This window comes from Anoplopoma fimbria, chromosome 14 (genome assembly GCF_027596085.1).
Source record: "Anoplopoma fimbria isolate UVic2021 breed Golden Eagle Sablefish chromosome 14, Afim_UVic_2022, whole genome shotgun sequence".
NCBI classification, from domain to species: Eukaryota; Metazoa; Chordata; class Actinopteri; order Perciformes; family Anoplopomatidae; genus Anoplopoma; species Anoplopoma fimbria.
The window spans coordinates 14,979,837-14,995,089 of NC_072462.1; the positions used below are offsets into that span (position 1 = coordinate 14,979,837).

Consider the following 15,253-nt stretch of genomic DNA (forward strand, 5'->3'; position numbering starts at 1 on the left):
TATTAGTGGATGGGGTGCTATTGAAGTGTACTTTGGCTGCAATGATACTCACAGTCGTCTATCACATCTCAGAGTGGAAAAACAGAAATGACTGGAAGGGAGGGAGCAGGAAAGACGGAAAGGGAAGATAGGGAAGTCGAGGCCAAAACCCCCGGGGAGTTGCTCTAACAGCTTTGTCTAATCAGTCTGATCCCACAGTGTTTGTTTGACCTGATTATAATCAAACCTCATATGGATACCAATGGCTTTTACATCTCAGATGGAAAATCTGTCTAGTCTTTGCTGCCTGAAACGATAGTGAAGAAGCGAGTGTGCAGGGATTTAAGATGATGTGTTTTATATGAGCAGTGAAAGTGTGTGAGATTACATAAATGAATAAGGAGAGAATAGATTGCATATATAGATTCTTATTTTCTTTTCTTCAGCAAAAAAATGCTGAATGATCGGTTGCTGAAGAGATTTTAGGCGTAATGATTTTTTAATGGGTATTGCATAATAAAAATGCTTAAATAATAGCTGTTGTTTTAACTGTCTCCAACAAATGGTGCTCAATAAACCTTGCCGGTAAAAATGAGTAGCTGCAACCCTTTTGTTTCATAACAGTGAATAATGCCCTTCTCCTTTTTCATTGTCTTCTAAGGTGGAGTAAGGATGACCTACCCAGCTGCTTTAGTGCTGATAGCCCAGGGGGACCTACCAGTGGAGCAGCCTCCACCTGTTAATGCAGCTCAGGGCTTCAGCCGGGAGGCAAACCACTGCAGCGTGCCGCTCACACCGCCAACGTCACCGCAGCAGCCCTGCTCAGGTAAAACACACACGGAAACACCTTCATACAGGAAATTACAAACAAAATGATCCCATGCTCAGTCCAGCATTATAACATCTGGTCCACCAATTTATCTTTTCAGCGGACAGCGGCTTCGTGACCTCCATCTCCAGCGTCCCCACACCAGACAGCAGCATGGGGGTCGCCAGCATCAGCCCAAAGCATTCTGGGAAGAAGCTAACCTGTCAGGTAGTCCATCAGGCCTGGAGGGAGTGCTATCTCAACCAGCCTCAGCCTGTGTAAGTTCAACCACCGCTGAGTTTGTTTTCCGATGTTTGGTGTGATTATTGTGAAAGTGCAGCGATGCAGTTGATCTTGCGCCTTCATGGTTCTGTTGGTTCCCTGCAGATCGAATCCGCCGACAGACGTGACGCTTAAGAAGGAAGTGCCTAATGGAGTAACCACGTGGGACTTCAACGATCTGGGAGCGAGAGCGTCCTGCAGCTGCTCCAGGTACCAAAGAGCTGCACCCAAGCTGTTCATTATCAGCATTATGTTTATCCAATACTATACAGTGTGAACAAAAACAAGAACAAAAACGAATGTAACTACAAGTTAAACACTGTAATTAATGTGAGTATAAGTGTCAGATCACAGTATAAACTTTAATTATACCAATGACTAATACTAATCAGCAAAATAGAGACAGGTGAGGACAATAAATGGGACCTGGTAGTTTTTAAAATTCTCAGAAAGAGGTAATGAAAGAAATTTGGAAACTCAAAGCCATTCGTTCTGAATTAATTAACTTAAAGCAGGTTTACACTCGGTTTTAATTTCTTTTTTAATCTCAACCTTGACTTTGTTTCAGGTTGAAGCAGCAGAAGATGAATCTGACCACCACATCCACTGCCAACCCCCAGACTAGTGCCAACCCCACTCAGTCCTCTGGACCGTCATTATACCCTCCCTCCCTGCCCAAACACAAGACCAGTGACAAGACAGAAAAGGCTGACAAACAGTCCAAGAGGCCAGCCATGATCCCCTTCCACCACCGTCTGTCTGTCACTCAGGAGACCCAGCTGGAACAAGACTCACCAGGAGGGCCTCAGCTTGGGGGTCTCGTGGCTCTGGAGTCATCCTTGGAGCCTCTGGCTCTGCCAGGCTGCAAGTATCCCAAATCCCTCTCCAATGGCAGAAAAGCCCCTGAGTCCCTTCTCCATTCGCCAATGTCTCCACTTCCGCCCACACTCAGCCCACACCCTCGAATGCAGGACCCAGAGTCCCTGGATGGGCCTGTGGATATTCCTATCTGTCACGATGGGGCTCTAGGGCTGGGGTTGATTACCAGCGAGACAGCAGTGTATACAGCTCAGCTGAGGCAGAGGGAGAACGGGGCCGGCTGGTGGAGAGGCTTCAGGACTCCCAGGACTGATAAGACCGACTACAGACCCTGTGAACTCCCCGTTGATAAATTAGAGGAAGTGAAGGCAGAGACAGCCGCTGAAGGAGCTCTGCTAAAGAGGTAGGACAGAGAAACTAAAGCAGTGTTTGCAAAACAAAAAGGTGTAGTTGGGAAAGGAAGGGCATCGATAAGTTTAAGAGAATATAGGCTTGTGGATACATTGGACAGTGCTACCTGAGCCAGAATCATACTATACACAAATCATCAACAATAAAAACAGGGGGATTAACATATCAAATGTTAATGAAAGCATTGATTAGTTATGAGAAAAGCTATTTATGTGATAAGATACAATGCCAAAAAAGAAAGCAAGTAAGACAGAAACAATGAACTTATACTACAAATTACTTGATTGCATTTGTCTCTTTGTCTCCTCCAGACTATACACACAGACTCACAAGAGATTTAAGATCTCAGAGGAGAGGGTGAGGGACCACATCCACACTTTGGGCCTGTTCCAGCAGCCGGGTGTGGAGGCACTGCGTGAGCCTGGGGATGATCCCTACGACTTTAAGGAAGGAGACATCGAGTACACTTTCTCCTCTTCAAAGAGGTTAAAGGGTCAAGGACGAGAACCCAGCAAGAAGGCCAAGGTAGGACAGTTTGAAATCACAATGCAGTGATTAAGAAGAACTACAGCTAGACTTCATCTGAGAATATTCTTATTTTCTCCTAATTTATTCACCAGGGAGAGGAAATCACCAGCAATGGAGCACTGCCTGATGGGAAAGATGCTATGTCCATTTTTAACTCGGGTCCAAAATCAGGTGAGAAATAGCCGCCGCCACCATCCACATCATAAACATATTCTAAATATACATAAAGAGTGCAATCGATTTGCAATTAATGATTGGAAATGTTGAGCTATTGTCTTAAAGTTGTTTGTGTTGTTTTAGATGAATCAGGTCAGGATGATGCAGCTGCCAAAGCCAACCCTTCTCTGACCAGAGAGAAAGATCTGGTGGTCAACATCTCTGATCTAGACAACATATTTGATGAAGATGAGGAAGAGTTGGGGGTGAGACATCATTGTTTATTTGCTATATTTTGCTATATATGTCTTTTAGCGAACAGCAGAGTTATCTACAGTTTTCTATTTCTAGCAAACGTTCTCTAAATGGCAGTTTTTCAGTTAAAGGATTTAGTGGAAACACACAATGATATTAGACATTACTATAACTATCTTATTATGTATTATGTTTTATGCTTCAATATTCTGAAGCTGAAAATATTGTATCAGTTAAAGCTGATCCTCCAATATTATGTGTAATAATTTGTAGACTGTTTATCCCAACCAGCACTCAACCAAGCTACCAGTATCAACAGAAGATCGTCCTCTGGGGAAAGAAGGGAGAGTCGCTGTACCTTATCCATCAAGTGAGTCATTTAGATGAGTATTTAGTGAAATACATTTCCATCTAACTTCAGTTTTTATGTTTGGTCCCATTACACCTTTGTAAAATACTTTGCTCCCTCTCTTCCTCCTCCTCTCTCCATCTCTTCCTCCCTATCCGTCTCCTTTCAGCAGTAGCAGACCTCCAGAGGATGTTTCCCACCCCGCCTTCCTTAGAGCAGCACCCAGCCTTCTCTCCCATCACGACGTATCGTGACACCCCGAGCCAAGAGCCCCCTGCACCCAGCGGAGCGGCTGACCACCTGCTGCCTTTAGCCTCCACTCAGTTTACTGAATACAGGATGGAGATTGAGGAAGGAATGGCCAGTCCCAGGCAGGAGGATATCAAGGTGAGGAGAGGTGGATCGATCCACAATTACCAGCCGATGTAGCAACGTGGTCAAGTGTGAACTGAGGAAATTACACTTTAGTATGAGAATAAGGACTTGGACTGGTTAATTACTTTCATTAATTACCTTTATCCTTTTAAAACTCTCATTGAGGGGACGTCAATAGAAGGACTTGTTGACTGACTGATAGTCAGCTCCTGAGCAGCTGGTCAGGCTCACACATCATGTTGGAATTGTTTCACTGACACATGTAGCCTGCTAATTATAACAGGATTTAAAAGTATAATTTAGCATTAGAATTGATTGGATCTAAGTAAATGAATGACAACTGAGTATCATCTGAGTGTCAGTTCATTAAACATGGGCGCTGTAGTTTATGACGAGTCGATTCCTCGTAAACTGTCCCGCAGTAGTAAATACACTAGTGCACTTAATGTGTTTCAATCCATTTACTAAAATCTACAGTGCCATCATTTTTTTTTAGATAAATTACTGCCTTTTAAGAAAACTTAAGTATATATTTTTGATTCAATCTTTTCAAGAGTTAGGTCTCCAGTAGGAACATAGGGGCCAGGAGCTGAGATAATTGTATTGTTGTTTTTAGTATTATGATATTCGAGTTGTCGACAGTAACCAAATGATGGACTCCCTCTATTGGCTCTTTTACTTTTCTGTCTATGATGCTTATTGATTAACATATATTTTACACTCATATCTTCTCTCTCCAGCCACAAATAGGCTCCTCCATGTTTGCTCCACTCTCCTGCTTACCCAGCCAGAGTCTACCACAACTCAAGATTACAGAGCAATGCTACTATCGTCCATCCTGGTCCCTCTTACCCAAAATGGAGCATTTCTCGGTCATGCATTCCCAGAATACCACTTTCCTCAGAGATGGATACACGTGAGTAGTCAGCTATGACAAGCTTTTATGAATGAGAGATCTCCAATGTCCATAAATTTAATTATGCTATGTGCTGTGGTTTATGGTTTCTGAAGGATGACTATGTGAGTTTAGCTTTTTAGCGTTACTATAAAGAGTGCTGTTCTCTGAGGATGCTCTGTTTGGATGTAAGGAGCAGCTTCTTAGAGCTGCTGCCCAGACATCTAAAGTAAGTTTCTCTTTCCTTCAATGTGTGTTTTTTCCAGAAACATGCCAAGCGTCAACACCCTCACAGACCAGGAGTACGGCCAAATGAGCGCCACCACTAACTCTGTGAGCACTAACGCTGGCATCCTCCCATCGCCTGCCACTCCCCGCTTCTCTGTGCCCACTCCACGAACCCCTCGGACGCCAAGGGGTATTAACGCTGCGAGCTCTGGGCAGGGTTCGGTGAAGCAGGATGGTACTGAGCTCAGCTCACCGGTCTCCACGCCCTCCACCAGCCTGCCTCTTAGCTCTGTAGACCCCCTAGCTCGACCAGGACCCTCCCTGCCTGAGGCCCACAGCCTGTATGCCATCCTCCTCCTCTCAGACTCCGTCCTCAACGTCTTCAAGGATCGCAACTTTGACAGCTGCTGTATCTGTGCCTGCAATATGAATGTCAAAGGAGCAGATGTGGGGGTGTATATTCCCGATTCCACTTGTGAGGATCAGTACCGCTGTATGTGTGGCTTCAGTGCCATTGTGAACAGGCGGCTGGCCCACGGCACGGGCCTCTTCCTGGAGGACGAGCTGGATATTTACGGCCGGACTTCTGAGGTAGGCCGGGCGGCCGAGAGGAGGCTGGCTCTTTGCCGGCGGGACCCGACTATGGGTGACCCCAGGGCCAAGCGTGCGCAGGACGCAGCCCCGGCCTCTCCGTTAGTCATGATCCTTCTGCAGGAGCACTGCTCCCAGCCTATTTCCTCCCTGGCATCACTACATCTCCCCCTCAGCTGTTCCTGCCATGGCCGCAAGGGGGCACTGCTCCAAAGCTGGATGTCTGAAAAGCAGTGGGCAGATGGGAGTGATGCCTGTGTGGACTGTTACAATGCCTTGGAGCAGGGGTTGCAGTATGTGGATAACCCCACAGGAGGGAAAGTAGATCCAGCTGTTGTCAGAAGTACTGCTCTTCACACCTGGCCTCATACAAATGGTAAGAAAAATATATAACATACAAATATTTGAATGCATCGTTGGGATAACAGTGTGTGATAAACTCCGTTAAATAAAGCGCTGCTCACTGATCTCTATTGATATTATTATTTTATGTATGTCCGGATGTTGTGTTATCTAAACTATGTATAGATGTGTTTTGTGCATGTAAATTTGTTTATGTTGTGTCTAGAATCATGTTAACTTAACATATGTGCATCTGTTCATCTTTTTTTTTGTGTGTGTGTCTGCCAATCTCCACAGTGGTGGACATGAACATGTTGTCGTCCCAGGACATGGTTCGTATGCTGCTGTCTCTGCAGCCTTTCTTGCAGGATGCGATCCAGAAGAAGAGAACAGGACGGACCTGGGAAAACATCCAGCATGTTCAGGGTCCACTCACCTGGCAGCAGTTCCATAAGATGGCCGGAAGAGGCTCGTACGGTGAGTCAACACATTCTTTGTTTTTATGCAGAAAACAAATCCCCTGTCTTATAATTTACCCGCAATACTATACATCTCTAAAGTGGTAGTACAAAATGCACAGAAAAGTCATAATTAGACTTTAACTAACTAAAAATGTTCCTTTTTCTATTTATCCAAGGTTCGGAGGAGTCACCAGAGCCCCTGCCTATCCCTACAGTGTTACTAGGCTATGACAGGGACAGGGACTTCTTGGCATTGTCCCCTTTGGCGTTACCTTTCTGGGAGAAGTTGCTACTGGAGCCATATGGGGGGCAGCGGGATGTGGCGTATGTGGTGCTGTGTCCCAATAGCCCCTCTCTGCTTGCTGCAGCCCGGGCCTTCTTCCAGGAGCTCAGCGCTGTTTATGAGGTAAGGGATTGGAATCTGAATCAGAATTATTGTAGAATTTCAACACATTGGGTAATGTAATATCATAAGTGTTTCTTAATGAGAGAATTAACAAAAGCCTCGACTCCGTTTCCAGACGTGCCGGCTAGGGAAACACCGTCCTCTGGCCAAGGTGTCCAGGGACGGCCTTGTCCGTGTGGGGGAAGAAGTGGAGCCAGAAAAGCTGGAGGAGCTGGACGTGGACCAGTGGGTGACTGGACCCTGGGCTGGACAGCAGCACGCAGACAACCTCAGCAAACTTAAACTCTACGCTTATGCCTGCAAGCAGCAGCTTGGTGAGAATATTGAAACGGACTAATCTAATCTAATAAAAAATATATATCATCCTAACACTTCTACTGCACTATATCCTGTTTTTGAAATCATTTTTTTTATTATTTTCCTTTTTGCAGGTCCCCAGCTGTCAGCCCTTCCGTTAGACAGCAGTCTTCTGTTGCCTCCCAAAGTTCAGCCTCCCTTAAACACCACATCCTCTACCCAGCCTGCCCCCTCTGGGCAGCCTCAAGCTTGGGGCCCTGATGGTGAACAAGCTCCAGGGGCTGTCAGTTCAGGAAGCGCTTCGACCCCGGCTGCAGCAACCTCAAACCAGACGGGAGAGACAACCCAAGGTGCACCCAGCGATTCTAAAGGGCCTTCCAGTGCCACACCACCAGCCAACACACCAGCAGAAAACCCTGAACTGTAAGACCCAAATTAATGAGAACTCAAATTTTGCCCCCCACATTTTAAGTTGTTGAATTATAGCACAACGTCTCTCTCCTCTTGCTCTTTCAGGACTGCTGAGCAGTCTAAGATTGGCATCCCCACTGTGGCTGAGTCAATGGACAGCCTCGCCAACCCACCAGCTATCGTTATTTACATAGTGGATGCTTTCCTTAGCTCAAGCGGAACGAGAAATGAAGCGGGAGAGGAAGAAGAGGGTGACGAAGTGGAGGCCACTAGCATTTGGCTACTAGGGCTGCTTCGCTGCTACACAGAGATGCTACAGACTTTGCCTGAGACAATGAGACCTGCGCTGGTGTTACAGGTAGGAAGTCTCAGATTTACGCGGGGCAGAATCAAACAGAATTCCGTCCTGCTCTTGTGATCATCATCTTTTCTTTTCTATCTTGCTTAGGTGGTGCCGTACCAGTACCTTCTCCAGCCGACCAGTGGGGAGAGCCATTTCTACCTGCAACATCTGCGCTCCCTGTCCTTCTCCTGCTACTCCCAATGCAGACGTCTGCTGCCCAAACATACACACATCAAGTCCCTGACTGGCTTCGGTCCAGTGTCAACTGTTAACTCTGTACTTAAAAGTCCAGAGGTAAGCATGAAAATTTAGCAACTTGCGTCATATTAAACACTAAAAATGAGAGTAATATACTTACACATGCCTATACTAATCTTCTTTTCTTTCTTGAAATCTGAATTTCCTCCTCCAGCATCCCAGCCCAGTGCAGCTGTACACTCCTCCCTTCATCCTTGGTCCGACCCGGTCCAAGCAGCCAGAACAAGGAGAGATATGGGCAGAGATCCCTCCCAAATACAATGTGCTCTTTGTTGGCTACTGCCTATCACATGACCAGCGCTGGATCCTGGTGTCCTGCACTGACCAGCAGGGGGAGCTCCTGGAGACCAGTATTATAAACATTGATGTACCCAACAGGTGTGGGAAAGTGGTTTATGGGCCAGATTCTGTTCACAGTTGTGCTTTTTAATTGTTCTTCTTGTGTTACTGTTAGATAGTGCTCTGATTTCTCCACATATCATCTTTTCTCACTGCAGAGCGCGACGTCCCAAGGTTTCAGCCAGAAAGATGGGACTGCAGAAGCTGTGGGAATGGTGTATAGGCATCATCCAGATGACCTCACTGCCGTGGAGGATTGTGATTGGTCGATTAGGCAGGCTGGGGCACGGAGAGCTGAAAGGTGAGGGACGTCCGTTCAGAAAAAAACGGGCTCTGAGGAATACAATTCACCAATGATTCCTGTTCAGAGGAAGTAATGAGTACCTGTTTGTTTCAAAATATCATTATTTTCTTTGATGCTAATGTTGATAAGACATTACTTCATAATCACTTTGTTTCCCAGAGTGCATGTACTGACAAATAAAAATGAATGAGTGTTCATTTGGAAACATGCAGTAAGTAGGGCCATAAATTCAGCATAAACTTTGACTTTTATTATCTCTTCTCTTCTTTGACTTCTCTGGACCGACCAGTTCCCTAATATCAAATTATAGCACCTACACTCCTGGGCTATATACGGCTGCAAAAACATTGTTATAGCCGAACATATGCTAAATTGTTGCAATAACATTGTTCAATCACTTATCTTCTATGGTTTTATAATTCACAATTTATATGTTTTCTCTCTGTTATCCCTATCCTTCAAGACTTTTGTTAAGAAATTAAATCAACTAAATCTATCAATCAATCAATCAAGTTTTATTTATATAGTACTTTTCAAACAAGTGATTTACAAATGATTGAAATGAAAAGATGAAAATGGAGAGATGATGAAGAGACTTATGCACAACAAATTAAGTTAGGAAAAATAAATAAATATATGAATAAAATACAACACTGAATAAAACTGTAAAAAAAGTAAAGTAAAATTAGTGCGAAAAAAAGAAAGAAATGCAATATGTATGAATACTTAAACCACTGCATAAAAGCTCACAAGATTAAGAATAATAAGCAATAACAAATAAACATAATTATAAAACTGCATGAAAGCCAGATTAAATAGATGGGTTATTAGTTTCTTTTGAAAATATCAATATTTTCAGCTACTCTCTAAATGCAACGTCACCAAATATTTTTGTTCTGCTTTCTCTTAATTGGAGAATGATATACTAAAATACTTTTCATATCCCTAAATATCTCTGCTTTTATCTTGTTTTCTCATTTGCACATGTTTCTCCCACCCTCTCTCTCAACCAGACTGGAGCTCACTACTTGGGGAGCATTCCCTCCACTCAATAGGGCGCCAGCTGAAGGAGGCTTGTCGGATGTGTGGGATCTCAGCTGCCGACTCCCCCAGTATCCTCAGTGCCTGCCTGGTAGCCATGGAGCCACAGGGTTCCTTTGTGATCATGCCTGGTTAGTAGCCTGTCCACTTTGTGAAACCGTAATTTAACTTTATGGTTATAAAACAGTATCAGATATTGCAGTGCAATAGAATTAAATTGCTGAATTTACAAAAATAAAAACACAAATTAGGTAAAAACTGGCTACATATTGTGCAGATAAGAAAAACTGTAAATAGTAGTTCATTAATGTGATATTATGCTGTTACATTTGTGCAATATTGTTTTTCACAGCTGATTTAAAAACATATGTTTAAGACCGACTACAAATCCTCTCCTTTTGCTGTGTTTCTCTCCGTCTCCAGATGCAGTCACCATGGGCTCAGTGTTTGGACGCAGCACTGCTCTGAACTTGCAGACCTCGCAGCTGAACACACCTCAGGATGCTTCCTGTACACACATCCTAGTCTTCCCAACTTCAGCCACCACCCAGCTGGCACCCAGCTCCTACCCTACTGAGGACAATAATGGTAATGACCAACAAAAACATTTCTTATTTTGTCTTGGGACAAATAAAAATTAAACCCTTGTTTAAAATGATTTAGATATTATTTTGTACCAACAGGTGGCATCTTTGTGCTAAAACATCTCTCCCCACAGTCACAAATGGCTTGTGCAAAATATGACAAAGTTCCATTAAGCCTCGTACTAAAGACATGTCCCGTTGTGGGAATATTAATTGTGTTGGTGTGGAATGACACCAGACTGTAGATGTGTAATTGTTAATTACCAAAGTTTAAATTAATTGGGGCTGTGCTGACATTTATTTTCTTCTTTTTTCCCCTCAGACGACATGTTCGATCTGCCCTTTCCTGATGAACTGGAGAACGACATTGGCCATGACATGATGCTCATCACAGGCAACCTCCACCCGTCCCCCAACACCTCTCCTGTGCCATCACCAGGCTCTCCGTCCGGGATGGGAATGGGATCGCATTTCCAGCACACCAAGGTGAGTCATGAGCCGTGAGTGGAGACTTGAGCTGTTGCAAATGATCCCTCTTACTTTCTACTTCATCTATCTAAGCAACCTCAGGATACCTTCTACAATGGAAAAAAAAAGACGGTTGTTCTATATGACCTAGACTCTAGGTCATATAGAACAACCTATATGCTGCATTTTTTTGACCACATTGTCCATCAAAAATAGTTAAGAAAGTTAAAAATAGTTAAAATAGTTGTTGTTTTTTTCTTATTAGATTGTTGTTTTTTTGTTTTTTTCTACTGTTTTTTATTGCTTTTTTATTTATAATAAATCTACTTGTTTTATATACTCTCTAGATCCTAGAGAGTATATCGTATACAGTCTAATAAGCATTTTGATTGCTATGTACAACTGTTTATTACAGAAATGTTTTATTGGAACTATGATGCATACCTCCTCAGGTTCAGATTTGATTTTGCTGCATGGGAGCTTTTTTTCCTGAAGTCCTTGCTGACACTTAACTCTTTATCAAACAAGAATCAGAATTATAGTTTTGCCAAGTATAATAGATGCATAGGAATTTGTCTGGGAGGCACATGAGGCGAGACATGTTGACAACCAATATTACGGAACATTTCATTCAGTACTGACAAACTGTGGGAACAGCGTGTAGCTGTACAATAACACATTATAAGTTAAAGTAACTGGTACGCATACTTATGTTATCTGTGTATGTCCTTACCGCATTGAGCCGCAGGCTTAAAATGCAAACATGTTTGTTGTTTTTATTCTACTCAATTGGGAAAAAACACCAGCTAATGAAATATTTATAGGTTGAAATCTGTATTTTTACTCTTCAAATGGTGTTACTGGAGCTTTATGTGTAACTTTAACTATGTTACAGTATACTACATAGCTTCTGATCTATAACCTAGAAATATCTGACTTGATATGAAGCAATCCTGCGTTCAAGCAAAGCTCAAAACATGGGAAACCAAATAATAAACGGATATCATAAGGCAATCACTGAACTACAGAGGTCTCTTTTAATACAGCATAAACAAACGTATTGTCAGTACTCTTTTCCTGTTTTCCTGCATTACAATGAAAATTGCATGTTTTTATTCTATTCCCACTCATGCCAGTGCAAAGGCTCATAAGAATAAAATGCCACTTGAAAGGATCATAATAAAGGTTTGTAATTAATAACTGGCCTTCACCTCTGTTTACAGAACCAGGGAGAGCGCCTGCTGTCCAGGGACAGTCCACCAGAAGAGCTGAAGCAGCAGCCGCTGGCTCTGGGCTACTACGTCTCCACTGCACAAGCAAACGGACTTCCTCATTGGTTCTGGGCCTCCTGTCCGCAGGCTGAGAGCCAGTGTCCGCTCTTCCTCAAGGTACACAAAACATTTTTGTGTGAGTGTATGTGTGAGTGTGGGTAGTTAAAAGAGACAAAGCCAGGAAAGCCTATTTAATTTGAGAGAAAAAAAAAGAAGAAAAAATAATTTGTGCAGAAATACTCTTAATTATGTGATTAACTTTAAAGATGCACACAGCTGCTCATTACATTATAGCCAGGCATGCTTCAACATTTGACATCGTGCCCTTTGTTTCTTTACTTCAGGCCTCGCTCCACCACCACATCTCCATAGCCCAAACAGATGAGCTGGTGTCCGACAAGACTAAGAGGACCCCTCACCCCTTAGACTCAAAGACCACCTCGGATGTGCTCAGGTAAATTCATAACACATGTTGACCTTTTAGATTTCTTTATCACCTGCTGTATAGAAAGCAGATTCTGGAGGGTGAGTACAGAACAGTCTGAAGCCTTCAAAGTCTTTAGCCAGTGGTCTTATTCAAGTATTGATATAAACAATGTATTTAAAATATCTGTTTTTTATGAGTGTTACATTTTCATTTAGTAACATGAATTATCTCATTAACAGCAAATTCTTTTTCTTGACATTGCAATGTGTGCTAAGAACAGATTAATGTGTTAACGTTGTTTGTTTATCAGTAAAAACATCTTATAATTTGCCAATGCCTCATAACTGAAAAAAGATAACAGTGGTTTCATATAACATGACAGAAATCTGTATTTATTGTTTCAATGGTCTTGATTTCAGTTTAAATATTTCATTAATAATGATTTATGCTATTAAGGATAAGATATTATCAAAATAGAAAAATAAAATACTTTTAAGTGCCATTAAATGCTACAGAATCATAGCAATTTAATGAACACTTGGAAAGGTGCTAAACGTGAAATTGAGAGAATTTCCTCAGTATTGCGACGGCTAAGCTGGCAACTCACAGCTTACGTTGTTAACAGCGCTAACTGTGCAAACAACAGCAAAAGTGCTGACTGGGCTAACAATATGCACCTGAGGGGGAACCAAAGGGTGGGTGCAAAACTTCCACGAGGACGCCATCAGTCGTGACGGCTTTATCGGCTGTAACCCCCATATGAGAGCAGTACAGAGCTGCAGCCATGAGCTAGCCAGTGGGGCACGCTCACATGCACTTAAACGCACGCTTGGCCGGCCCGCCTATGTCAACACAGCACAGAGAAGATATTAATGTTCAGAATGTCGAATAGTGAACCTTTAATAAATGCTCAATATCAATATCGAGGGTAAAAAAAACTTATTTTAGTTTGTACTATTATTATTAAGGAAATCAAGATGAATTGACTGCATAAACCATAAGAATATATATCATTTTAACATTTCTAAAAAGTCAGAAATTGTTGCTAAAATTGTTTTTCAAACACAGGTTTGTGTTGGAGCAGTACAACGCCCTCTCCTGGCTGACGTGTACCCCTGCCACCCAAGACCGCCAGTCCTGCCTGCCTGTCCACTTGGCTGTGCTGATCCAAATGTACAATGCCATCCTGAACATGCTTTAACTGCGTGGGACTTCTAGGATGACTCTAAGGGGCTGACGGTTACCTTCATTTCCTCTGTGCCTACGCTTCCTCCTTCTGGGCACCAGAGAGCACCAGAGCTCTTCTGATGCTTTCGGGGTTGACATGGAATTAATGGCTGAAAAAAAAGGACAGGGCAAGTCAGACTCTCCCATGCCTGGAATGTAATTAACAAGAAAAGTGAAATGCTCTGAACAATAACGTAACTCGTTAACCACGACACCCTGCAAACCCAGTAAAGTCTGTACCTTCACAACTGGCCCAGTGTCAGTTATGGTGCTTTCTGAGGGGGAGAACAGATGGATCTATCCAACTATGCCCATTTTATTGACATATCACAATTACAGTTACTTTTTCCTGATCAACATAGCATTATGTCCCACTCGGGCTACACCTCTTAGTGGCATTTGAAGAAGCATCGGACATTTACAGAGAAGCTATTTACGATTCTCTTTACACCTTCACCTGTGAAAAGGGACGTCTGTGCAGGGCCACACAACTCCGTATTGTACAACCAGCAAAGTGGCATGACTACACAAATACATGGCTTTGTTACATCAATGATGCTTTTACATTTTTGTATAGAACTGCACTGTTGAGCTTCTAGGGACTTGCAGTTGGTCGATGAAACTTCTTCTTTTACTCTGAAAGGGGCAATTTTTCCTCACCTTCCAAAGTGTTGTAGAGACAAACACGATGGAAAATATTTGACCTGTTAAGACAGAAGTGTTGTTTATAATGTAAGACATACATTTGCAGAGAATTGAGACTTATTTTTAATATTTAAAACAAGAAAAGGAGAAACTTAAACAAGGCCTTTTTTCCCAATTGACTGTTAATTGTCTCGGGATCTGAAATAAAAAAAATGTCATTTTAATGCAATTGTAAAGATGCCATATTTATACAAATTATATCATGTCATAGAATTTGATATAAATATATAAATATATATATATGAATATACATATATATATATATTACCTCTTCCAAGCAGGCACTTAATGATAAGGATGATGGACAAAACCATCTCTTTAAAAGTGGACACAGTATGAACATTTATCTTTTTTTTTTTTTTTTTTTTTTTTTTTTTTTTTTTTTTTTTTTTTACTTTCTACAGATACTGAACATTTTACCTTTTTATTTAATGAGTTTAAATTAAACTAATTGATGCAGGAGATACAGTATACTCTATATTTATAAAGTGTTCCTCCTCTGCTAAAGACTTGAAATAGGCAATAGAAGACCATGGTATTTGAACATTGCAGTTATTAAATATTTAAGAATGATGCTTTATTTCATTGGCTCTCCTAAATGATGTCAAGCAAACCAATAGAAAGGCCTGTCTCTTCAGCTTCACTCAGTCTGCTCTTTGTTAGATTTCTAGCATGTTTGTATATACACTTTTC

General features: G+C 42.2%; 1 protein-coding gene across 2 annotated transcripts in view; it reads left to right on the forward strand.

Moving 5' to 3' along the window:
* The window catches only part of LOC129102444 (mediator of RNA polymerase II transcription subunit 13-like), a 73,933-nt gene extending 59,038 nt beyond the window's left edge, over positions 1-14,895 (forward strand). For both annotated transcript variants that reach the window (XM_054612604.1, XM_054612602.1), the window contains 25 exons: positions 641-805; positions 909-1,065; positions 1,175-1,279; positions 1,638-2,291; positions 2,611-2,824; positions 2,920-2,998; positions 3,128-3,249; positions 3,530-3,608; positions 3,757-3,974; positions 4,703-4,878; positions 5,124-6,052; positions 6,316-6,495; positions 6,656-6,885; positions 7,001-7,199; positions 7,317-7,605; positions 7,699-7,951; positions 8,042-8,230; positions 8,349-8,572; positions 8,692-8,834; positions 9,851-10,009; positions 10,302-10,466; positions 10,785-10,948; positions 12,154-12,318; positions 12,546-12,655; positions 13,697-14,895. In XM_054612604.1, the coding sequence (XP_054468579.1) occupies positions 641-805; positions 909-1,065; positions 1,175-1,279; positions 1,638-2,291; positions 2,611-2,824; positions 2,920-2,998; positions 3,128-3,249; positions 3,530-3,608; positions 3,757-3,974; positions 4,703-4,878; positions 5,124-6,052; positions 6,316-6,495; positions 6,656-6,885; positions 7,001-7,199; positions 7,317-7,605; positions 7,699-7,951; positions 8,042-8,230; positions 8,349-8,572; positions 8,692-8,834; positions 9,851-10,009; positions 10,302-10,466; positions 10,785-10,948; positions 12,154-12,318; positions 12,546-12,655; positions 13,697-13,829 (5,501 nt within the window). In that variant the 3' untranslated portion in view covers positions 13,830-14,895. The remainder of the gene's footprint in view (positions 1-640; positions 806-908; positions 1,066-1,174; positions 1,280-1,637; positions 2,292-2,610; positions 2,825-2,919; positions 2,999-3,127; positions 3,250-3,529; positions 3,609-3,756; positions 3,975-4,702; positions 4,879-5,123; positions 6,053-6,315; positions 6,496-6,655; positions 6,886-7,000; positions 7,200-7,316; positions 7,606-7,698; positions 7,952-8,041; positions 8,231-8,348; positions 8,573-8,691; positions 8,835-9,850; positions 10,010-10,301; positions 10,467-10,784; positions 10,949-12,153; positions 12,319-12,545; positions 12,656-13,696) is intronic.
* The last annotated feature ends 358 nt before the right edge of the window (positions 14,896-15,253 follow it).